The 25,644-nt window shown below is 41.9% G+C and overlaps 1 protein-coding gene across 10 annotated transcripts; it reads left to right on the forward strand.

The window, feature by feature from the left end:
• Positions 1–1,628: 1,628 nt before the first annotated feature.
• On the forward strand, positions 1,629–25,194 carry LOC147796315 (uncharacterized). 10 transcript variants are annotated; one of them, XM_087148314.1, is made up of 6 exons: positions 1,629–2,680; positions 5,860–6,477; positions 6,978–8,750; positions 9,110–9,175; positions 9,594–9,742; positions 10,928–13,032. In XM_087148314.1, exons 3-5 carry the CDS (start codon positions 8,180–8,182, stop codon positions 9,695–9,697), a joined length of 741 nt encoding a protein of 246 aa, XP_087004440.1. In that variant the 5' UTR covers positions 1,629–2,680; positions 5,860–6,477; positions 6,978–8,179; the 3' UTR covers positions 9,698–9,742; positions 10,928–13,032. The 10 variants fall into 10 exon arrangements, with proteins under 10 accessions (XP_087004440.1, XP_087004439.1, XP_087004441.1 ...); XM_087148313.1 differs by having other exon boundaries at positions 1,632–2,680; positions 9,594–13,032; XM_087148315.1 differs by lacking the exons at positions 9,594–9,742; positions 10,928–13,032 and adding an exon at positions 22,104–25,194 and having other exon boundaries at positions 1,638–2,680.
• The last annotated feature ends 450 nt before the right edge of the window (positions 25,195–25,644 follow it).

Consider the following 25,644-nt stretch of genomic DNA (forward strand, 5'->3'; position numbering starts at 1 on the left):
ATGACATCATGTTATGATTTTTTTTAATTGATTTTTTGTTTATTTTATTTTTCCCCATTAACCACTTTGCACCGGGTTAATTAAAAATGGTAATGATGCTGGGCCGGGATAATTATCGTTTTTTCTGTTTTCAAAATTCTTTAAAAATTCATCATTTTATTTAACTGACGTTTATACCCACAGGCAGTAATATTTAGGCACTACTCTAAATTGACAGCTGACCTTCAATGAAGCCGGAGCTTTTCAGCTAGGCCTACAGCCTTGTAAAAAGAGCCCAGATTGTGTGGTATTATGTAAGATTCTTTTGTTCCCGAAATGGGGAACAGTGAACTGCTGGCCTGTATTCAATGGGGACCAGATTAGCATGCAGCTGTGCTGTGTGGCTCATCACTGTGGTGGTGGAGAGCTTTTGTCCCCAGTGGGAAATCCGCTTGCTCTAAATGCCCCAAACTGTGGTATATGCTTTCAAAAGAAGGTTGGATTATCTCCACTATTGAGAGTGAAAAAATGTCAGTAATTCCCAACAACCTGATCTTTTGCTACCAGGCCGCTCTTTTGTCAGGTTTCAGGTCCCTGGCTTTGTGTATAAAGCCTTGGTGCTTGAAAATGGGTCGCCCGTCAGGAAGTGGTTAAACAACTCGAAATCCGAAACAGCTCTGTGGTTGTTGCTGTAACAACCACTACCTCTATATGTAGTTTCAAAATGTTTACCGAATGATGCCTTATAGATATAGTTATTTTAGTATAAATTTGGAAGAGACTTGGTGAAATCACACATCTGTGGGCTGATCTTGTAATTGTTGCAGTGAAGTCTAAGAGGGTAGAGTGTACCATTTAATTTCACTTGCTGTTTTCATGCAGACAGAAAGTCACCTGTACAGAGAGTAAGTAAAGGTTTCACATCTAAGACCATGAGTTTTTCCATCAAAAGATACAATTCTATTTTGTTGGAAGCCGACAAAAAGTTGATGAAGAGTGTTTGCCGTAGCATTGCTGTTGACCTAAATGGCATGTGCAATGACTGACTTCAGGTGTTAATTTATAACGGTTTTGCCCTTATGTATTATTAAACACTGTATGCTCAGTGCTTGTCCGAGAGCTTCTGAAAAAATTCACAAGCTTACTCAGGTGGGACTCGAACCCACAACCTCCTGCTTACTAGTGCAGACGTCTTAGCCACTCGACCACTGAGCTTGCCGTGTTTGGCTGGCCGGTCCGAGTCAGATGTAGCAGCGGGTACTACAAACTATTTTTTATTTATTTATACATACGTTGGGTAAGGGCAAAACCCGTTATAAATTGACATCTCCCCGACGCAAAATACATTTTGAAATGACTTCTGGTGGTATGCGAATAGGTGTCAGTTCATTCTTGGATAGGCTGAATAAGGCTATGCAAGACAATTCTTTCAAGATGTTTCATGACCATTGATGTCAATGGAACTGACTGGAAGTCATCCTCAGAGGGGCGCGGCTTTTTAGCTTGGGATGTAATGACCGCAATTAACTTTTCAGCATGAGGAATACATTGCTGAACAACAGACATCTGGAATTAGTTATCAGTATGGTGTAATAAGTTGATGTGCACGTAATTTTAGTACTCTTCTGCAAATTCCACCTGGTCCACTAGCTTTTTGTGGGTGGACTGATTTAATTTCAAATATGCATGTAGTACGGGTAGGTAAGTTTTTTGTTTGACAGCAGTTTTTAAGGTAAAAATTTGAAGAAATTAGTAAAGAAAATAGAGAGAAAACACTAATTGAAACCCAAAAAGTTTCTGCTGTCAAGCAGTCAAACTTTCTTACACATAAACAATTTGATTGTTTTCAAAGCCAGAAAAACCACTAAATATGCAGACCTTCAAATCAAGCATTGACATGTTTGAATTTCCATTTAATTGCCCTTTCTAATGAAACCTCTTAAAGCATACCTTCACCCTTCACATGTTTAGAAATTATTTCAAAAGATACTTTCAATATTAATTTGATGCTATCAGAAATTAAAATGATCTAGATACATTTGTAGATGGAAGTGTAGGGGCCTATACAGTGTACATTGTAAAGACGGAAATGTGTGTAACTGTTTGATTTAGTTTTACTTTGGATATATTTAGCAGAAGTGACCACCCATCTGTGCGTAGTTGTATTACACGTACCCAAACTTTTAAAAAAAATTTTTCATAGTATTCAGTATTTTTCACATACCAATGCTACATTGTACCGGTACATACCTGTACAGTATGTACATGTACCCTAGTGATTGTCAAGCTGTCAGAATTATTGCCAACTCAACCCTAGTATCCAGGCATTACATGAGGACCTGCCTGATAATGGTAACTACATATATTCAGGTACCTGATACCCTGAGGTCAGGTAGGTCACACCTTTTGTTGGAGCTGAAAAAAGCCAGATAAGGCAGAACAAGGGTGCTGTTGTGCTCAGGTCTTGCACCCAGTCCCTCCCTTATCCAATTTCACTGCAGAAGGATTACGGATACATGTAGATTGGCCCCTAGATTATATTGGCAACACAAACTGCATTGGTACCCTACCCTGTAAACTTTATGCAGTCTTCACTTTTTCTGTCATCGTGACCACAGCTCTACTATGAGGTGGTACCTGTATACACGTTTATGTACATGCCATAAATGGTTACTGGCTGCTAAATGTATCTTCAGTAAAGGTACATTACATTTAATTAAATTTATGCTTGTGTACCCTTAATGAAAGTAGGTTGAATGACTTCAGCCCTGATGATCATGACATCGGAAAATTTGTGTTTAAAACGTGAATTTCATGATGTCATGAACATAGAGCTGGAGTTGCTACATGTACGTGTATGTATTGTATACCAATATTTACCACTTCAAGTGGAGTAGTAAACGTGATCCATATGAAGCATTCTACATGTATTTCCCCAAGGTGAAGCTTAGGGAAAAGAGAGTCCGTGGATCATCGAGGAAGGCAGGTTTTCCAACACACAATATAAAGCAGTCAGTATTTGTTTTTAAGATACCTCTCCTACATACTCTAATGGATTGAAATAATAACTAATTAATTTGATCAAAACAGTGAAAAAAACAAACGTACTGGTAGGTCTGGTACTCTACTTGAACAAGAAATTTACTCAAATTTACCAACACCTTTCCAAACTACATGTACCTCTTTGAGAAATGTTTTGACCCAGCTCATAGCTTCAACACTAACAAGAATACATGTACGTGCAATACGGACATGCATTCGTACACAATACTGGTGGTCATATATAGTTCTTTGGTTGTACGGAATGGTGCTTTTTTCCCTGAAAAGCAAGATACTGTAGCAACTACACTGTAAGTGAACATCTGCAAGTGACTAGCCCTCGACCTATCAGGATGCCAAATCTGTGGGTGATCGAGGTGTTTCAGTCATGTTAGTAGTCTTCAGTAGCTTGAAGGTACATGTACACACCAACCTGGATGTCCCCTTTGGGCTATAAGTGTATTCCCTACAGAATGATGTTAGAAGAGATTTACCAGTTTACAAATATTGAGTGGCGGCTCTTAGTAGATTTGAAGGAATACTGTCGCAAAGTAAAATCTGTATTTTTCTATGTCACCGGGTAAAATTTCTTAATTTGGAGACACTCATTATGTTTTTATGTACCTGTAACTGATATACCAGTACAAATCAGAGTCTGCTGCATTGATTACATGTACATGTAAGCCCTTAAAATTAATTCCTGAATGGACGCAGATGTACATGTAGGCACATCCGTTGACATCCTTGCCATGATTTTTGTGTGCTTGCCAAGTTGTCAAGTAGCATGAATTGGGTCACAATCTTCTCTCCAGGTTTTGGGTTTGTGCACCACCCTGGCCATATGGTGCCTCAGGCTAGTAGGGTTGGTGTAGGTACATGTTTCTGGTGAGCACAGTCTTTAATTCCTGCCCCCAAACCACATGCACATGTATACTTATGTGGTCTAACATGAATTTCCCAGTGCATTAGCATTACTAACGCTACTGGAAATAGTAAACTACATGTATATGTATGTACAGTCTTCAAATTATCTTGACAAGGTACGTGTACCTATACATATACATGTACACATGTGTATGTAAGCTGTGTATGATACTGTCTTTGATACGGTTTGTTGTGCATATTTTTACATACTGTCAAAAGCCTTGAGTGATGATTAAATTGGTTGTTTGATTTAGGTCGAAGAGAATTCAGTATTTGCTCTGATTACATTGTTCATGTTACAAGCATGCTAAAAATACCGGTTTCTGCTTTATAACACTCTGAACTGAACAACAAGTCTCATACTGGTACGGCAGTACGCCGAAGCAGCTATTGCTTTCCTTAAAATTTTTTTTTTGCAAGTTGGCAAAAAAGGCTTTCTTTTTGTTCTGATTTTTCTGGCTTTTTTTGCATTTTTCAAAAAAGGCATTTTTTGTTGAGATTTTTTCATTTTCGCATTTTATGAAAAAAGGCATGAATTCTTTTTATTGATTTTTTTGCTTTTCATAATTTGTGAAAGGCATTTGTTTTGTTCTTTTTTTTGCATTGTAGAAACTTTCCGTAAAAGGCATTGTTTTTGTTCTTTTTTGGGGGGCTTTTTTGCAATTTTGCAAAGAAGACATTCTTTTTCATTTTTTTTGGGGAGGGGGCCTCTCCGCAAGTTGCGGAATAGGCATTCTTTTCATCAAGGTTTTTTTTTTGCTGTTTCGTTCACTGGCCAAAAGGGCTATTGTTTTCGTTCTGTGTTTGTGAAGTATAAGACACCTTTCCACAGACAGGAACAAAAAACCTCAAATTGCCTTTCTTTTGCCACAATTCTAACAATGAGCAATGTTACAGGCAGTTTGCAGTGGTTTTTAAAAAAAAATTGGATTAAGAGGGCAAAAAATGTGTGATTGTGTAATACGCATTTATACATGTCAATGCACCTGGTTGGGGAATAGGGGTTAGGGTGATTTTATTTGGTCAAAACATGACCCTTGTCAGGAGAGCAGTTTTTCGGCACAAAGAACTTCTCTTAAGTACACAGTTTGGTGTTATAAGGATTAAGAGAGATTTGCTTAATAGGTCATTAATCTCGATTCGAAAAAAGTGAAACAGTAACATCATGAAAAAGGAAAAATCCAACTTTTAACAATAACCGCTTTTTCTGTATTTTAAAGTTTCTACACAAGACTTTTCGTCCTTGCTCTTTTCTGATTTCCTTTAAACCCGACACATTGTCAGAGTACTACCTGGAGATGTATGCCAAATCATGACGTCATTGTGATGTCCTCACCTGATTTATTGTAGAATTTCGAATGTTTAATTTTTCCCCATGTGTTTTGTACATGTTTTTCAACTGCCGGTATAACATAGACTTTGGCAACTCCACAAAATGAAACTTGGGCCAAGCAAAGACCGTACAGCATAGAAGGTCTTAGAAGAATGACGTCACTTAGATGTTATGAAATGAGTTATTGTGTAATTTTGAAGATTCAATTTGTCCCATTGACTTTGTACACATTTTCAAACCCATTGACTTTGTACATGTACATGTATACAGTTTATACAAAGCAATATGTCCATGCACGATCTACCAGCTAACCTTTGCGATCGACCTATGCTGACCTTAGCGTAGTTGCTAAGTACAGTTTTCGATATTTGACATGATTTTCGACATGATTTCTACATAATTGGCCTATAAGGTGTGCAAAATCATGTAAAATATCTGTGGAAATTATTAAATCTGAGATTTTATGTCGGGGCAACCAAAGCAGTACTCAACACAGTTATCGTCCACAGCACATCTACTTTTCATGGTCACGTCAACAATACAAGGATCTGTGTTTTTTCTTTGGACATCTCGGGACATCCCAGGCCTGAAATTGCATGAATTGAGTGGTTATCGTACTTTGCTTGATCAGAGGATTTCAAGGTTATCCACAAAAGCTGAACTAAAACCAAATTCATGCACTGGAGCTGGAAATTGTAAAAGGAGTTGACACCGAATGCAGCATTGCAATGATGGTGAGCACCATTGCTCCATGAAGCTTGTGCACCCACCAAGCAGATGGTCATGATGATAGTGGGGCGAGCAGCTGGGTTTTGGAAGCTGGATGAAGTGCTGGAACTAGTAGGCAATTAACATTCTGAATTTCAAGTTTTTGTCTGCATTGTATGTGTTTTGTACATGTAGCTCTGCACAATGGTGTTTGAGGAAACATAACTGACATTAGCATTCAGTGTAGGCATTTTACACGCAAGTGGACAGTTTCGGTGCATCCCTGGATGGAATAGTGCCCTCTCTAGCTCTCTTGCTACCCTGTCCGATCCGGATTGCTGAGCACAATAAACGTCATCAAGTGCAGTGGACGCATAACCCCAACAAATATAAAAGCCTCCAAACTGTCCAAAAGCATCATAGCATCACCTTGCCATCGCCTGTGGACTCATGTAGCCGTTCTGAGATGTAGGTTTCTTCAAGTGGAAAATATGGTGAGTAAAAACGATTTAATTTGAAGTAGAATGTTGAGCATGACCAGACCCTATCTCGGTACGGTTTACTACATCATTAAATACATGGCCCCAGTGCTGGCTAATACCATGCTACTAGTTAAAACGTGGTTAAAGTATGGCTGCTATCACCCCCCCCCCCGATGTTGTCGATAGGCTAATGTACATGTAGATCTTATACCGCTGTTAGAGTAAATGGAATAGGTATACGTATGCAGTCCGAAAAGCTCAATCACATAATCCAGTTGAATAGGTTCCTGCAGCACATTTTTCCAGCCACAAGTAAAGACTTTTCTGTTGTCAGCATGTTGTGGTTCTAGGCCTAATTGTGTTTAAAATGTTTTTTTTGGGGGGGTTGATGGATGTGGCTCTTTGGAGCCCGGATACCTGTTTCCCCCCCCCACCACCACCACCAGTCCATACCAAATTAAAAGAAGACAGGTAGTTTAATGAAAATAATGTTCAATTTGTTTTCTTGCCAGCTGGCCCATCAACCGTAAGTGGAGACGTTTGGACAGTATGGCCGAGTCTTCCACCGGTTCCAGCAGTAGGTCTACTACATCTATTGCTCCAAGTGATGACACATCAGACGTCCAGGAGAACTGTGGTGTGACCGTAATGCAAACCAGTAATGAGGTTGGCTGCAGGAAATGGGACAAGAAACACTTCTGCTTTTACTGCGATGTACCCCAGGCCAAGCTTCCCTGTCATCTCCAGTCATGTCACAAGGAAGAAAGAGAAGTCGTTGAGATCGCCTGTGATCCCAATGCTAGTGTGCATAAGAAACTTCTGTTGAAAATTCGCAATATAGGTAATCACAGGCACAATTGTCAGTTTCTTCGTGAAGGTCGTGGTGTGCTCGTTGTTGGGTACAGGCCAAATCGTAAGGTATCTCCCCATGCATATGGACCATGCGTATATTGTTACGGCCATTATGTGCGTACCGATTTGTGATGACACGTGTGCCCTTTGAAGCCAGCACCCCCTCCATACACTGACATCACCGGTAAGAGGGCTCGTGTGGGTGGACGGATCGCTCACAAGAGTGATTTGTTGAAACCTCCTCCTGTTGGCATGTTGTTCCAGTTACACCAGGTTCTTAGTCCAATGAAGAGAGATGATGTGGCTTCGGTAGTCAAGAATGACACGTTGATTGTTGAATTAGCCAAGCGTGAATACATGAAACTAGGGCACGATGTAGATCAGCATGGCTACATCCGTAACAGTACGTGAATTGGGTCGACTCGTCATACAACTCCGAAAGAACACCCAGCAACCAAATGCATCACTTGAATCATTTGTCCATCCACACCAGCTTTCTGATATTGTGAAGGCCATGCACGATATTGGTGGCTTCAGGGAAGACAAACAGTTGGACGCTGTTCCGCGCTGAAGATTGGTTATTCTGTCAAGAGGTGTGCACTCGTCTTGAAAGGAAGTGCCCTAGAGTCCAGCCAAAAACACAAAGCAGAACGTGCAGAAGAGTTTCTGCAGTTGTGTGAATTGAACTGGCGAGACCTTGTGTCCACACACGCACACAGAACTCCCGACAAATGCCCATGTAGTCCACCTGTCGTCGTTCCTTCATGAAGCTGGCAAACGGGAATTTCAACTCCTCCAGGTTGCTCGGGGCAGACAAATCATACCAGTTTGGCAGAAATTGAATGAGGTCAGTCACCTCATCATGTTCAACCAAAGAAGGCAGGGGAAGGTTTCAAAGATGAAACTTGAAGATTTCCACAAGCACAGCACCACCAAACTGGAGGGGGAATGCCTGTTGAGTGATTTAGAACGCCAGCTGTGCAAGATGTTCCGTGTTGTTGAAATAGTCGGCAAGAGAGGCAGAACTGTTCCCGTGCTCCTAAGCAATGAGGCGGTAGCATGGTTGAATGCCCTTGTTGCCAACAACTTCTTGTTCGCACGATGTTGTTATGGCGGGAGAGGCCACAGACAAGGGAGTGACTGTTTAAGGGCATGTGCAGATAAGGCTGGCCTTGACAATGCATCCAGCATCCGGTCCACCAAACTCCGTAAACATGTAGCAACTGCTTTGCAAATTCTTGCATTAAAGGAACATCAGCTTGAAACTCTTGCCAATTTCATGTGCCACGATCTGCGGGTACATCGCGAATACTACCAGTTGCCAGATACTGTACAGCGGGTCACCAAACTGTCCAGACTTTTCCTGAGTTTGGAGAGGGGCAACCTGCCTTCCCAGCAGGGCAAATCCATGGACGATCTGCATGTAACTGGAGGTAAGGGCACCTTGTTCTCAAACCATGTTTCCCTTGTTCTGTCTTCCCAACGCTTGACTTAGAACCAAGTCAACCCAACCCAGACTCCCACTTTATAGGGCATCATACTCTGCCGGAAACATTACCTCTCTTCTTATTCACACCCCCCCAGGAAGAACCGACCAGTACAAAGAAAGAAAGGGACCAAAAATCACCCCAATAAATGTATCATGCCTCAAGAACTCCCAAATTAATGTTCCATTTTTGCTGGCCACCTCCCCCCCCCAACATTCCCAACATCAAGCAGAGACTGCCAGACACCTGTACCTTTATGTGTGCTTTAACTTATTGATTTCAATTTTTGGGGTTTACTCTGGAAGGCTTCACCAGTGAAGGGGACAGCAGTGACAGCAGTGAAGACTCCTGCGATGAATCCGGCAAAAACGGTAAGATTTGGTCAGTCTGTCTGTCTGATTGATTGGCAATAACTCAAAAAGTGGAAATTTTTGATGGGTAAAAATCCGTCGCAAATTGAAGTGTTTTATATAAGGGACATACGGTTGAAATTTCAACCCAGTAAAGTACATTTGGTTTAAATTGGAGTGATTTGAATTTTTTTGCGTGTTGTGTGAGTGTTTTGTACATGAGAACAAAGGAAATACCCCACAAGTATAGCTGTGTAAGGATTGGTGTGTGTGTGTGTGGGGTACATCCATCTACTGCCATCAAAAATGGTTCCTTCATCAACATCCATGTGCCCAGTCCCCCACTTTAACATTACCTACGTACTCCCCATTTAGTGAGATCCAAAGGGTGTGATGCCACTGAATACATGTACACATTTACACTGTATATTTGTCCAAGTTCTTGGAGCAGGCTATACAGTGGAAATACGTGGGAATGAGGTGTTGCACATGGGGCTTGGAACCCAGAGGAAAAATGCAAAAGTAGCACATGGAGAGAACTAAAAGCAGTTCAGATAGTTCTGGAAAGCTTCGTACCAGTTCTTGCAGGTAGCATTGTTAAATGTTTTACATATAGCCAGAATGTCGAAAAAATTATCCAAGTTGGTAGTGATAAACCAGATCTTCAAGAAATAGCCCATGTCATTTACAAAACAGGTGTTAAACATGGAATTGGTTTGAAAATGGAATGGATTCCATGCTCTCAAAATTAAAGAGCAGATTTGTCATATTAGTCATATTATCGATCACGATGATTGGGCAGTTTCAGATGCTATTTTTAACCTTTTTGATCTACTTTGGGGACATCATAGCACAGACAGATTTGCCGACAATCACATGGTAAGTTTGTGCATTTCAACTCGAGATTCTGGAACCGTGGTTCTGATAATGTAGATGCCTGGTTGGGCAGGAGAAAATAACTGGTTAGTACCCCTAATCTCTCTCATCGCCAAGACCATCATACACTTGAGGCATTGCAAAGCAATGGACACGTTGATCTTTCCTAAATTGGTTTCTGCACCTTTTTGGCCTTTTCTCATTAGTTCAGAATGTGGTGCTTTTATTCCGCAGGTACTTGGTTTTCGAACATTCCCAGCATCACATGATTCTTTTCTGTGTGGGCAAAGTGGTCGGAAGGTTTTCACTGAGAATTTTCTATATATCTGCATGATGGCACTGCGTATGTCATTTGTTCAATAAATGATTTTCATGACAACCCCTCCCCCGTCAAAAAAGCCTAATTTGGATTCAGTAATTGCAAAAGGCTTGCTCAGAGCTGTGGAGCTGGGATTCTGTTTGATTTAGGTAGGCTGAAGAGCCTTGAGAATACTTGGAAAGAAATAGGGTTGAAAACTATGTAGAGTTAGGCTGAAGAGCCTTGAGAATAGTTGGAATGAAAGAGTGTTGATATCGTCCAAAATCAGGCTGGAGAGCCGTAAGAATACTTGGGTTGTGTGGTATGCACAATTTTTTCAGTTGCTTAGAATAAGCATTATGCTATATACAATTATCAGAATGGAAGGCCTTAAGAATACCAAATGAATGAATTGCACATTTTTATTAAGGACAGAGAATAAAGAAGAGTACGGATGCAGAGCCTGCAGATCATTAAAATTGTGTGTTATGCAATTATATGCACATATACATACATAAAAGAAACTGAGAAGCTTAAGATAATGAGTGTGGCTGTAATTAAAAAAAGGGAGTGATACTTTAATACGAATTTTTTCACAGAGTTCATGGCGAGATATGGTGGAAATAGAAGATCCTTTGCTGAAGGAACTCTACGAAAAACTGCCAAACGTGGTTCTGCAAGACAGAGCAGGTACTACTGCGTCTCAATATATCTATGGCTTCCTGAGGTGGAAAAGATGGGCTGAAGCAAGAGCACTATTTGTGCGTCCGCTTCCGGCTGCTTTACTGCACATCACCCTTTATCTACTGAGTGTCATGCGGACTTGTAACACTCAAGCTCCAGTTATCGCTGCATTTTACAGTATCGCCTGGCTGCATCGTGTGGCATCATTGCCATCACCAACAGAACACTCACTTCCCAAGTTGGTCCTCGAAGAAGCCAAAAGAACACTTGGCAAAGGTCCAAAAAGAAAGGAACCTATAATGCCAGACATGATAAAAATGATTTGCAAGAAATGCCCTCTAGGAACAGCAAATCTGGCAAATATCAAGGTTGGGTATGCTGCCGTTCTCAGATTTAATGAGTTACAAAACTTAAGTTACTCCGACATTGTAATTTTCGAAACCCATGCTTCTATATTTATAGAGAAAAGAAAAACAGATGAACACAGACAAAGAACATGGGCTGTTACCAGGAAAACAGGCGGGGCTGCTTGCCCGGTTGGTATTTTAGAAAAATACCTAAACTTACGTAAACTACCCACCAATTCACAGTAGTTCATATTCCGTTCAGTCTCTAAGAACAAAAATTGATTCAGTCTTAAATTGGAGGATAAACCAATTTCTTATACTTGTATGAAAGAGCTGTTTCTTGAAGCCATCAAAGATACAGTAGTTGATGTGGCAATTTACAGTACATTTATAGCCTTCACTCTTGCGGTGCAACTCAGGCCATCAAGAAAGGAATCCCTGACAGATTAATCAAGAAACATGGGCGTTTGGTGTCTGAAACAGCCAAAAATATATACATCATAGAGGCCTTACAAGGGAAACTGAAGTTTCACAATCCTTAGGACTTTAAAGCCCACAGTGAGTCAAAAATAAGCAAATTAAATGCGGTATATATAATCAAAGTACCAAAATTAAATGTTTTAGTCAGTCATTCATCCCGTTCTTTACATGCCTGCCTGTCGGTATGCCCTCCCAAAGTTGTAACCAACTTGTGACATGGAATGATCAAGAAATGTAATGAGTGGCTAATTAGAACGAAATTGAGTTCTTGATTGTGGCATATCACTCCGCGAGTGATAAGCAGAGTGATGTACTGTGATAAGTCTCTATGAAAGTGTAGTCTGGACTGGAATTCGTCATCTGCATTACCCACTGGCACCCGGCACGACATATTGTTTATTAAAAAACTTGTCGCTAATTAAAATTGTCAAATTTATTCATAGGAAGTTGCCACTTATCAATACATTTACAAGTTTTTTCCCTGAAAAGGTTTTTTTCATCCTACAAATGTCAGTGAGGAAGTTGTTATCCTTTAGTTAGATCCTAGCACAGTTTTTGCTGTACAACTTAATCCCTTCGCACAAGGAGGTGGCTAGACACGCCGTAAAAATTGAGATTCTCAGCCCGCTTTTCAGCTGTTATTCTCAGCCCATGCTCGAGTGAACACGGTGAAAGAAGGCAGACCCTGGCTCTTGTATATATGGTAATTTGTCGTTGTGCGTAGCCCAGAAATGAAAAGATCAAATTTGCATCATAATCACCAGCTTCACAATAGTCCCCACTTTGAAAAGAGGCAACTGGAATGTTGAAGGGTGAGTAGAGCCGCATGCAACCGAACATCAGCCTTTTCACCATGTAATTCAAAGTGTGCAGAGCACGCAGGGCCACAAACCGAGAATTTGCGGTTTGGCAGGTGGCCTTCGAGGCTGGAATTCTTGGAGTCGGCTTTCGGGAAGAAATTCCCGTCGGCAAGGAGTTAATTGTAATAGAGGCAACCTGGAGTTTACTGTCAATAATTGTCATCAACTTGATTAGTATCTTTGACGTAAATATTGTTAAAAGAACAGAAGAGAATAAAAAGGTTTGGTCTATCCGTTGGCACGCCTGCCTGTCGGAATGCCCTCCAAAAGTTGTAATTAACTTGTGATGCGGAAATCAAGAAATAAAGTTTCTGCCGTCTCTTGTCAGTTAAATTTGTGTGTAGTGTATTATCAAAAAAAGTGTAGTGGGCCCTCACTTGATGAAATTCGACATTTTGTGTATAATTCTGTCAAAGGGAAGTGTTATTTACAAAAATTGACCTCATATATATATAATGATGTTTCAGCTTTGGCTGATTCCCTTCAAACCCGACACATTGCTAGACTACCACCTGAAGATGAATGCCAAATAAATCTCACAATTCATTATAGAATTTTGAATGTGCAAATTTTCCCCAAATTTTTTGTACATGTTTTTGATGGCCGTTTTTGCTACTTGGCAATCTTGCATCTTCATCAAAGTTGAACAAAGCAAAGCCTGGGGATACCAAAAATGTACTGAATGACATAATTATGACACTATCACCCAATTTATTAATATTTCAGTTTTCTCCATGTGTTTCGGACACGTTTTGAAAGCTTTTTTGAAACTTGGTATCTTGCATCGTCAAGGTTGACAAAGCAAAGCATCGGACACCAAAAATGTAACAAAAGAATGACGTCATGATAATGTCATCAGGTATCAAGTTAGTGCGTAATTCATGCTAAATCTTCATAGATCTACAAAAAATAAATCAACCGTGACTTAACGACAACTATTTGATTTGCGCTGTTCCAACTTTAGTTTTTATCAAGCCAAGAGTCTACCAACAAACACAACATACATCTCATCTTCCTTGGCTTTTCCGCAGTTTGGAAAAAAGGCATTCTTTTCATCGAGGGTTTCTTTGTGGTTTTTTTCCCAATTTTGCGAAAAAGGCATTACTTCTATTCTTTTTTTTTCTTCATTCACTTTGTGCATTTTTTTTGTACACAACTTAACTGCTTTTGCAACTTTGGATCTTCATCAAACTTGTACCAAGGAAGGACCCTTATGCATAGACGGTCCTCGAAACATGACGTCATGATGACGTCATCAAGTGATTTATTATTAAATTTTTAATATTGAAATATTACGTTAATTGTTTTAAAATCCATATAAAATCAACCGTTGCTTCCAGCAACATTCTGTTTGGGGCACATGCCAAGTTAAAATTGGGTCTTCATTTTATCTCGTGTGGGTGAAATCACATGACCCTTCCGGTCGAAATCCGAAGCTTTCAACGATGTCAGTCACTGGGGGTATAGTATTCTTCAAATCATCTACTGAGCGACAGATTAAAAATTCTGAAAAAATGAATTTTGATTAGATGTCTCTGGCAAAATTTATCCAAATCACCAAAAAATTATTGTAAATCTTCATATTCACCCAATTAACATGTGTGAAATTTGGGACTGATGATGTCACCAAATCGGAATTTATGATAAAAAGGTCTTTTATTCTTCGAATTTAAAATTTGGTTAAAAATCAACCGTAACAGATTTAAGCGTGAATTGTTCGTCAGATGATAGCTAAAACATTGAAGTCAACTGCATGAAATGCATGGTATACTTCTTCACACAGATGAAGCACCAATGACGAAAATCCCTTATAATATTTGTGAAATGGAAAATCCGTTTCGCATACTGTGCATTGGCTGCTGTGTGCGTGGATGCGCAATATCTGCCTCCAACGTATGGCAGGCTGCGCACAGTGCGTAGGGCATATACTCAGGACCTGGCAAAATGCCAAGCACATGGTGCAGAGAGCAGATCACATTGTATGGAATGCCAAAAGGGAAAAATGTTTAAAATCTCTAATCTGTGCTTTTTCCGTGATAACAATAATGTTTTGTATTGTATTTTGTATTGTACATATCTGATTGGGTTGACACCTTGCAGATACATGTACATATAGTTAGGAAGGGAAGGTTTATTAATGGAGATTGACCTCAGGTGATGACAATATCATCATCAAATGAGTCACGCGACATTAAAGTGCACTGTTTAAAGCCCTACATGTATATCTCCTGGAGTACACATCCCATCGATTTGAGCAGATATCAAGGAAAGGAAGTGTTCTAGACAAAAATTTACCTGATGTGATGATGACATCAAATGAGGAGTCAAATTACATTTTATTTAAAACAAATTATTTCCTGTAGTGCATTCCTGATTGGGTTGAAACCTTGGACCCAAATGGTCATGATGAAATAATTATGACATCGGGTTTGCTCAGTAGATTGGTTGTTCAAATTAACAAAGAAATGCGAAAAAGCCCTCTGTTCTGTTGGCCAACAGACAGATGAGCTCTAGTTTCTTCTTCTCCTCCTTGTTCTTCTGCCAAAACCCTGTTCATTTTGAACAGGGTTTTTCTGCGCGCACTTTAGTCCCTTTGCAGGTTCGTATCTTCATCAAAGTTGCATCAAGCAAAGATGTGCCGTGAAGCATGATGTAATGATGACGTCATCAGCTGATTTTTTTAATCGAATTTTGAATATTTAATTAGCTCCATAGGTTTTGAACAAGGTTTCAACAAGCAAATTCTGGCACTTTTTATAAATCAAACAGACTATATACCATTTACACACTCTCAGTCCAGCTGAGATGTGTCTGGAAGCATGACATCATGATGACGTAACCTTGTAATTTTTTTAGTGAATTTTGAATGCTTTATTCTTCCCTGTTGGTTTTGTACATGTTTTTCAACAACCAGTCTTCACATTCTGGTTAATCAGACTGATTCCTTTTTTGTCTACTGTCTTAATTCACCAGAAGGGAGGGTCCCAGGACATAATCGTGCCACGTCACGTGCCATGAGATTAAAGCTGTAGTTTTTCTCCATAGGATTTGGACACGTTTTTTACTACACACTATTGTCGATCTTAATGAGTGAGTAGTCCAACTTCGACCAAGAATTATGACCAGAACAAAAGAGAAATCAAACTAAAATTTCGTTTTTGTTCAATTACAAATAAACTCAAGTATAAGAATATCAAGTAATATTTCATGAAAAATTTACAGTTCAATCACAAATCACGTGACTTGAATTTAAATGTGCAGTTTTCTGCACAGGGGTTTTCAGCACATTGACTTTGTACACGTTTTCAAGGCACCATTTTGGTAATTTAGCCATCTACAGACAAAGACTAAAGACCCTGATGCAAAAGTTGCACAAAGTTTATGACATCATGATGACGTCGCCTCGGTTTTTTCCATTGATTTTTAAATATTTTATTTTCCTTATAGGTTTTGTACATCTTTTTTTCAATTGCCAGCCTGGGGCAGTATTAGCGATGTGACTGACTACATACGTTTTGAGTGCAAACTGCAAAGCCTTGTATCACCTGAAATTCATGTCCAACTTGGCTAAAACCTTCTAGATATCTAGGAAGGGAAGTATTAAAGACATCAGTTGACCTCATGTGATGAAGAAGTCATCGCGTGAAAAGTCATGTGACATGGAACATGCATTCTGTAAAGCCCTTTATCTCCTGAAGTACATGTCCCCATCTGGTTTTGGACTTTGCAAATATCCTGTAGGTTACACAAAGAAGCTGTGGCAAAGATTTGCTGCCAAACATTACGTCATGATAACGTCATTGTGGGATTTATTACAGTTGACTCTCGGTAATACAAGCTCGGGTAAGACGAGACTCCGGTTAAGACGAGTATATTTGCCGGTCCAGACTGAATTATTCAAGTTCCTCTGAGGAAAAAAATCCATAATACGAGCTCGCGTGTTACGAGATTCCGTTTAAGACGAGCATTTTGGGGGCCCCAGCTGCGTGCAATGTATTGTTATCCGTCCAATTAGCACAAGGGTTTTTGAAGGCAACTTGTCAATCAGTCAATCCATTGAATTCGGAAAGGTGCTTCCGTAATTGATTGTGTACAGCAGTAAAGCGCCGTGGTTTCACTCACCAAGTGAAGTCCTCTACTGGCCGATCCACATCACCAATAACTGGTTCCTGCCCTTTTTGTGCAACAAGTGCAGCACTGATGCTGGTTACCACCAAAAATGTTAATGTACCTATGTGCGTGCGTTGTATGACGATCTCATCGCGGCGTGCTGGGGATGTAAAACGGCATCACTCCAACCATGCATCCTGCAACTCGACTTGACAGGTTTCTCTGTTTTTGTATTATGTTATTATTTATTTCAAGTCTTTATTCATAAAAAGTACAGTTACTTCTCACTTTCATAAACATAAACTGTTTTGAAATTAAATTCCAAACCACGCGTACTTGCATACAAAGTACATATAGGCCTACATGTATGTACAAGAAGTTGTACATGATGCTGTTGATCGGTTACACATGCGACAAGCGGGACAGCAGCTTTCGTGTAAGACGAGGTCCGGATAATACGAGCTAATTTAGAAAGTCCCAAGGCCCTCGTATTAACGAGAGTCGCCTGTATATAATTTTGAAGATTCATTTCCCCCATTCATTTTGTATGCACATTTCAAGGGGCATTTGGGTTGCTTGCCAGTGATGTGTTTTCATCAACGTTACACGATAGGAAGCCTACGTATGCAAATTTCCCATGTGCCTATCGCAATTCGCTGAAAAGAATTGATCATATGCATGCTGCCCCCTGACCCACCACGATGCAATGTGGTCCCGCCGCCATGTTCGTCCTTCTTTTCTCAGTGCCTATAGTTTACGGATGTGTCTTTTATGACTTTTTGAATTCTCGATTTCCATACCTTTTGTGCTATCGAATTGACTTGATTCCTGTTATGAAATAATTAGTGTTTTCTTGTCTATTGGTAAGAGTTCTTATTTTCTTATTTTGTTTCTTGCATGCTATGTTTTCTTGTGGTTCTTTTCTGCCCCCCTTTTTTTTCTGTGTGTCATATATAGGTCAGGTTGTGACCTACCATGATGTGGGATGTGGGTATGGCCGTTAAAGGGTTGGAGGGCCCTTTGCTCACTATGTGGTGCGTGCGTTTGAACAATAACGGCCCAACGCAGTTCGGGTCTGGCCACAGAGCGGGCCTTAGTGAGCCGCCCCGCTCCCCTGTGGTGCAGTAACGAGGAAAGACCTGAGTAGGCCGGTGCTGAGGGATCCCGAGCCTGGATTGACACAATCAGGTGGACCGGAGTACTGCAAAACCTGATCGATACCCCCCTTGACTAAAGAGAACCGAAGTACTGCGACTCTTAGATCAAAACAGCCTCTATAGACCAGGCGGACCGGAGTAACGCGAAGCCTTTGATCTCTGATGACCACTACCAGGATTGATCAGGCTTAGGGTGCGGTTCCGTAATATAGCCCTTGATCACTGATGACTACCATTCACCTACCCACCACCAAGCCAAGCCTGTTGGTCTTCTGCCGTCGTCTTCTATGCCCACTTCTGGCACCGCGGCCGGCCACCGCGGAGTGGCCAAGCAGTCCGGGGGCCCGAGGTGGCGGGCCTTGAGGCTATACCTATTGATCGGGTTGAGCAGATTTTCCACATCAATGCCTTTGATCACTATCATTGGGAGTAATGAGCCGTCCCTTCCTTTTATGCTGTGAGTTCCGGGCATTTCTACCTACCGCATTCCAGGACGGCCCTACCAACCAATGGCTCAGTGGGGCCTGCAGGGCGACGGACCGCCGTCTGCCCCGGATCTTTCACCGGCCCCTGCTCACCGCGTGACATCCGCTCAGAAATCGGGCCTGTCAACTCCCTCCAGGCGGACAGCGGGCTCCACAGCAGGATCGCCACGCTCCGCCGCTTCAGTCACGGGTGAGCCTACAACACTGCATGCTCTCCAGCCTCCAATTGCCTCGGACGATGGTGCCCTTTCTGGACTGTTATGTCGCTGGGGTTTAAGTCCGCCACAGCTCATCCGCAGCTCCAACCCACCGGTGGATTCCGGTCATGAGCCTACTGATCTTGATCTCGGATATTCTTTGCAAGAGACGACCGACCTTTCGGGGGATCCTTGACCGGCCCTTCCTCCGCCTGTGCTGGCCTCCAGTCCCCCGCTTCGATGAAATCCAAGAAGGGCAAGACCAAGTCATCTTCCTCGGCTTCTTCCTCGTCCAAGGCAAAAAAGAGACGCCATTCCCAGCCGGATCCACTTCCATAGATGGCAACTCTCCAGTCTCTTTTGGAGACCTTCTTGTCGCTTGCCTGTAAAATAGACTCTCAGCCTCAGCCAGCGGCGACGGCGCCTGATCTATATCCTCTGTCAGCCGTTCCGCCTCCTACTCACGGGCCTCCTTCTGAGTCCGGGGCGACATCTGTCCGTCCAGATCTGTCTCCCCAACAAGTTCAGGTGCCGGACATAGCCTCGACCCAAGGCAATCTTCCTCCCTCCAAACTTGGCCTTCAACCCTGCTCTTCTGAGGATGATGACATCGACTCAATGACTGGTCTGACTCAATCAGACGGCCGCCTCCGCCTCCTTCAACGCGACATGATCCATGTTCTGGGGCTCCCGTCATTGGATGCGGCGCTGACAGAACATGAACGTGCTTCTTCAAGCGCCACCCTTCACATCAACCTGCCGGAACTTCAGGCAGTATTCAACGTCCTTCGTCACTTCCAGCGGCACTTAGTGGGTCTCTCAGTTCGAATCCAGAGTGACAACTCCACAGTGGTAGCATACATAAACCACCAAGGCGGTACTCGCTCCCCCCAGCTATGCATCCTTACATGGCAGATCTTCATGTGGGCGATCGATCACTTTCCAGGCCGTTCACATACCGGGAATGTCCAACAACATAGCAGACGCTCTCTCTCGGGCGCTGTCCACCCTACAGAGTGGACTCTACATCCGACCGTGGTCACCCAAATCTTCGCAGAGATTGAGTGCCCCCTCGTCGACTTCTTTGCATCGGCCGACAATACCCATCTTTCTACATTTTGCACCAGGTTTCCACACCCACGAGCTTGGGCGAAGGATGTTCTCGCCGTTCCCCCCTTCAAACTTATGTCCAATGCATCTGATCTCCATCTTAGCTGGCATTCCTCCTGGCATTCGTTACCTCCAGACACAGCTGTGAACTGTATGCCCTGTCAACTGCTGAAGGTCACATACGCTGGGAGCCGTATGGAGTTTGTCTTATCCCGGCCAACAAAATTCCTGACAAAGAACCAGACACCTGTCTTCCGGCCTCCGGACATTTTCATCCCTGACATAACCTCTCTTTCGGCAGATAGCCCCGACAAGAGATGGTGTCCGGTTCATACCCTCAAATGGTATCTCGCAATGACCAAACGTTGCCGTGAGACTGGTTCCAGACTTTTCATCACAACCACAAAATGCTTTCATTCAGCGGCAAAGGAAACCATAGCTCATTGGACAGTCTCGGCCATCTTTGCGAATCAAGACTGGCCGACTCGACATGACAAGATGACTCGATCTCACATCAGACCCCATGATGTTTGGGCCGCCTCTTACGTCCTGGTCGTTCTTCAGAGATGTCTCCTTGGCGGACATTTGCCAGGCGGCTTGTTGGAAATCTCCTTCCACCTTCACCAAGTGCTACCTGAAGGATGTCCTGCAGAGTGAGACGACTCAAGGCGCAGCAACCCTACGCTCAGTGATTGGGACAGCATGCAGCACTGTCCCTCACCGAACAAAGAATTCCTGATCATGAATGCTATTTCTTTGCTCTAGTATTGTGAGTGTTTGCTTGAGTAGCGCCCACCTATGTTTTCTTGTAATTACTCTCCCGTCGCCGACCCTCCTCAGGATACGGTGCTACTCTGCATATGTAGGCTGGACAGGGGTATGTTAACGCAGGAGACTCCTCCCCCACATAAGTGTGGGTCGGGTCTGCTAGTGATACTTACCCCTGTCCAGCCGCTCCCGCCCATCCTTCCCCACTTTGGCTCCGGGGAACTTCTCCGCTTCGAAAAGAAGGATGAACATGGCGGTGGGACTGCATTGCATTTTGGTGGGTCGGGGGAGCATGAGTCTTTTCAGCGAATTGTAATAGGCACATGGGAAATTTGCATATGTAGGCTGGACAGGGGTAAGTATCACTAGGAGACCCAACCCACACATATGTGGGGGAGGAGTTTCACAGACATTACGATGATGTCATCTTTTGTTTCATTATTAAATTTGAATAATTTGTTCCCCCATTGACCTTGTAGAATTTCAAAAGATCTTTGGGCAATTTGCTATCTTCAATCCAACTCAGACTAAAGAAGGACCTTAAGGCTGAGACGGGTCCTCAAATAATGATGTCATGATGGTGTCTGTTACATCAGAATTTTTACCTGTGCATCTTTTTATGTAATAAACCCGTGTACACACACCACTTGGAACATTGACCCTTCCAAAACTTTTTGTCCAATCAGCGGTTATCTTTTCCCGCGTACACTTCCTGCAGCCACACACATTCTAGGTGTGTGTGTTCACCAGAAACCCCTACCGGTCTTATTAAAGTTGTTTTATCTTCAACCATGGTTATTGTTCAGAACGCGCCCAGACATATTGTCTAATGCACTGCCGTATGTCCATAAGAAAACATGCCATGTCGCAGACCCATTGTGTTGTGTAAGGCTATGTTAGAGATTCGAGAGAGTGTGAGTCAGTCGTTATTTTGGATTACTTGAGAGAGGGTGAAGCGGGAGGTCTGAGAGATTATGGCAGCGGAGATCAAGCACTGAACCTGAATTCAACAGCGTTAGCTTGATTGTATATGATCTACTGCGGACGGGAGAAATTCAGTCCTGGTCCTTTTGACTGGAAATCTGTCCCGATCAATAAGGGAGTTTTGGCAAATTCAGGCCAAACTCATACCTAATCGTCTTGGGCCAGCAACAATCTGCCTCCAGCTCCCCTAAGCACAGATCTTAAGAGATAACCGTAAGTGTTCAACTTTAAGGTTATTTTATGCACGATTTTGCTTGAAATGGAGACTAATCCTTTGCGTAAAGCAAATTTTTGAGAATGATCCTACATGAAGCCGATTTTAAGGACTTGTAGAAAGTACCAAGTCAGATCAATGTAATTTTGAGTGAACCAAGAAGAGTGAACATAATTGTGCAATGTTGACTTGTTGGTTTCATTCCGAGAAATCTAGAGGAGCATATTCTTGAAGATAATTATAATTATTTTAGAGTGAATGATCTGATTAAGATAAGCCCCAAGAAAGGTGGCAAGTAATTTGTTTGAGACGCAAAACCGTGTACATAATTTTGGAAAAACTCGATTGGTTTTGCATAAATTATTTCTTATGTATACAGATGGCTGATCAGTGCAAGAAGCGCTGAGACCCTTGCCTGTGGCTCTACTCAATTCAACTCGAGACTACATGTACTGGGAAGACAAGAGTTGAAGGTTACAGGAAATCACAGCTACCTGACCTGGAACACCGACTCACTTTCTTCGTGCAGCCGGAGCCTTTCACAGCCATGAACAGCTGTAGCTTCATTATGTTTGTGACTTAATTTATTTTATGACTCCAGCCTGTTTTTTATGACAAATTGTTTCTGGTAATTTTGTAGTCGGCATTTTCAAAATATCCCAAAAAAGTCAAATTTAAGTGAAGAATTGTATTGTGTAGACAAGAATAGTGTAAAATATTGTAGATTAGACACACTCTGTACTTGTAAATATTGAATTGAAATTAAGCGTCGAGAAAGAAACTCATAAGTGTGGGACTCATTTTTGTCAAAGGAGTTCGATTTATAGTCTTGTTACTAGGAACCGGGGTTGCCATTCCAGGTACACTTGAAGTCCGCTGAAACTTATCTAAGAAAATCATGGAAAGGTAACAGTGTCATCAGGTGTCCAACTACAGTTAGTTAAAGATTGTTAAATTTTGATCATTAAAATCCATATAAAATCAACTGTGACTTCCCCTGATTTGGCGTTTGCACTAAAGTGGTAGTGAAATTGAATTATTCATTTCATCTCGTGTACATGTATGTAAAGTCATGTGACCCTTGGTTCCAGTTGAAACTGGAAGTGGTTTATCATTCAAATTGGTGATAGATATGAACTTGCTTTCAAGGGTGTTAGTTTCTGACCAGATATTAGTCTACCAGTTTGTGCAACCCTTCTTCTTGCTGTTTACGTCAAGTGATAGGGTAAATTTGGACCCTTCATTTAAAAAAAGTTATTTTTTGTTTAACAACTTTGTGTCTTTACTATCAAGTCGTCAATTGATATAGTGAAGATATTTCAATAGTTTTTTAGTCAAAACAAAAGCGGAAAAGCCCTCTGCATGTTGCAAACAGGCAGAAAGCACTCGTCTTCTTCTCCTTGTCCTTCTGCCAAAACCCTGTTCATTTTGTACAGGGTTTTTCTGCACGGCACTTTAGTCCCATTGCAAATTCGTATCTTCATCAAAGTTGCACCAAACAAAGACTCGTTAGCAAAGCTCTGCTGTGAAGCATGATGTCGTGATGATGTCATCAGCTAATTTTTACAGAATTTTGAATATTTAACTAGCTCCATAGGTTTTGTACACGGTTTCAACAACCAAATTTCGCCACTTCTATAAATCAAACAGACTATATACAGTCAACTCTCGGTAATACGAGCTTGGGTAAGACGAGACTCCAATTTAGACGAGCATATTTGCCAGCCCTGACTGAATTGTGCATGTTCCTATGAGGGAAAAGTGAGTGAGTGCCACCAAAAGTGCTACAGTATTTAGGACAGTGGAAAACAAAAGAAATCTTTTGTTTGATTCTCCCACCCACCCCCCACAAAAATTCCTCAAGACCAAAGTCCCCCAGGAAACTAATAAAAATTGTGTTCTGTAACCAAACACCTGGCCTAAAAAAATGCCTGCCCTCTGTCTTAAAAATCATTAACCGCTCACCAGTCCCCACCGTAACATGAAAATATCCCCCCTTCCAATTTTGACATTTCTGTAAATTCTCAATTTAGGAAAATCGTGATTAAACCGTTGTTTTCAGTCCAAAAATGTTTAAGAAAATAACCACAAGTTTGGAAGAAAAAAGTTTATCCCTCACTAATAATTTTTCACCAAACCCACACACCTTTCCCAAGTAAAATCCCATATTCGCCCTCTGCTGTCCACACCACCAACAGCTGGTTTCCTTCCATTTTTATCTGCAACAAGCGCAGCTCTGGTGTTGATTACCAACTAAAATGTTAATGTACTTACATTAAGTGCGTGCATCTCATCATGGCATGCGGGGCCGGGAACGTGTCACTCCAAATCGACATGACTGGTGGAAATTCTGCTTCCTCCGTTCTTACATTTAAAATTATTGTTTATTACAAGTCATTACTCATTAAGCTGTATCTCACTTTCATAAATAAACTATTTAAAATATGAGATTCATGTAACAAAACGATACCATGTGCCTTTAAACAAAAAGTTATGCATACTTGTACACATGTACGCTTTACCTATGGCCGATTGGTGATACATACGTCGAGCTTTAACCACTTCATGCCGGGGCATTTTTCAATGTTGATGATGCTGGGCCGGCATGACTATCATTTTTTCCGTTTTCAAAATCCTTCAAAAATTCATCATTTCATTTAATGGTCATTTATAGCCGCTCCAAGTAATCTTTAGGCACTACTCAAAGTTGACAGGTGACCTTCCTTGACGCCCGAGTATTTCAGCCAGGGCTGCAGCCTTGTAAATGGAGCCACGATTGTGCGGTGTTATATAACTTTCTTTTGTTCACGAACCTGGCTCAATGCACTGCTGACCTCTTTTCAACAGAGGCCAGATTAGCGTGCAGCGGTACTGTGTTGCTCATCGCTGCGGTGGTGGAGCGTTTTGGTCCCCAGTGGTAATCCGCTTGCTCTTAATGCCCCAAACCCTGGTATACGGTTTCAAAACAAGGCTGGATTATCATCACTTTTGAGAGTGAAATATGTCGGTAATGTCCAGCAGCCTGGGCTTTTGTTCGGAGTACGGTCTTTTATTACAGGGCCCTGTTTCCTTTGTCCGAGTTCGGAGACCCTGGCCATGCATATAAACCATACGTCTCCGATTCCGGAGTCCCCGGCAGGAAGTGGTTAAGATGCATAAGACGAGGACCGGATAATACAAGCTAATTTAGTAAGTCCCAAGGCCCTTGTATTAGCGAGAGTCGACTGTACTAGGTTCAGGTACACACTTTACTTTATCATCCGAGGTGCCCTATGACCTCCTACTATGCATTGCGGTCTTGCCGCCATGTTTGTCCTTTTCTCAGTGTCGTATCGCAACGGACGTGTCTTTTAGACATCTTCAAGTTTTTTGAGTTCTGTTTTCGCTACACGGTTGTGTGTTGACTTTAATCATCCAGTCATCATTTCTGAATAAACCTTTACCTTGTGTGATTTCATTTTTGTTGGTAAGAGTGTTGTTTCCTTGTTTTTTTGTGCCCTTAAGTGGGCATTCCCTTAGTTAAGCAGCTGTGGTGGATTATGGCGTAACTGCTTGAGTGGGCGATTCTCGATAAGTGGTTGGACGGGACAAGGCCTTGCTGCATGGGTACTTTGCCGGTATATGTGGCTCCGGCGAGGATATAAGCCTTAGGTGTGAGTGAGGGGGGGTCCCTTAAGGGATGTGCCTCCTGCTAGACAGTCGTACACAGGAGCCGACTGATGCGACTAAATCAAGCCTGTGTTGTTCGCATGAGCTCTGATCTCTTGTGGAATGAGGGCAAGGCCAAGCCGCACAAGTGGGCACTCCGTTTCCTAAGCGGCTCAGACGAAGACTCCAGCCTTAACCGCAATGCTAAATTCCGCTTTAGTCAGATTCCCCTCGGGAAATTTCTGACTTTATAACCATTCTATTTCTCTGCC

This window comes from Acanthaster planci, linkage group LG17 (assembly GCF_054643075.1).
Source record: "Acanthaster planci isolate LZ-2023a linkage group LG17, COTS_SCS, whole genome shotgun sequence".
Lineage (NCBI taxonomy): Eukaryota > Metazoa > Echinodermata > Asteroidea > Valvatida > Acanthasteridae > Acanthaster > Acanthaster planci.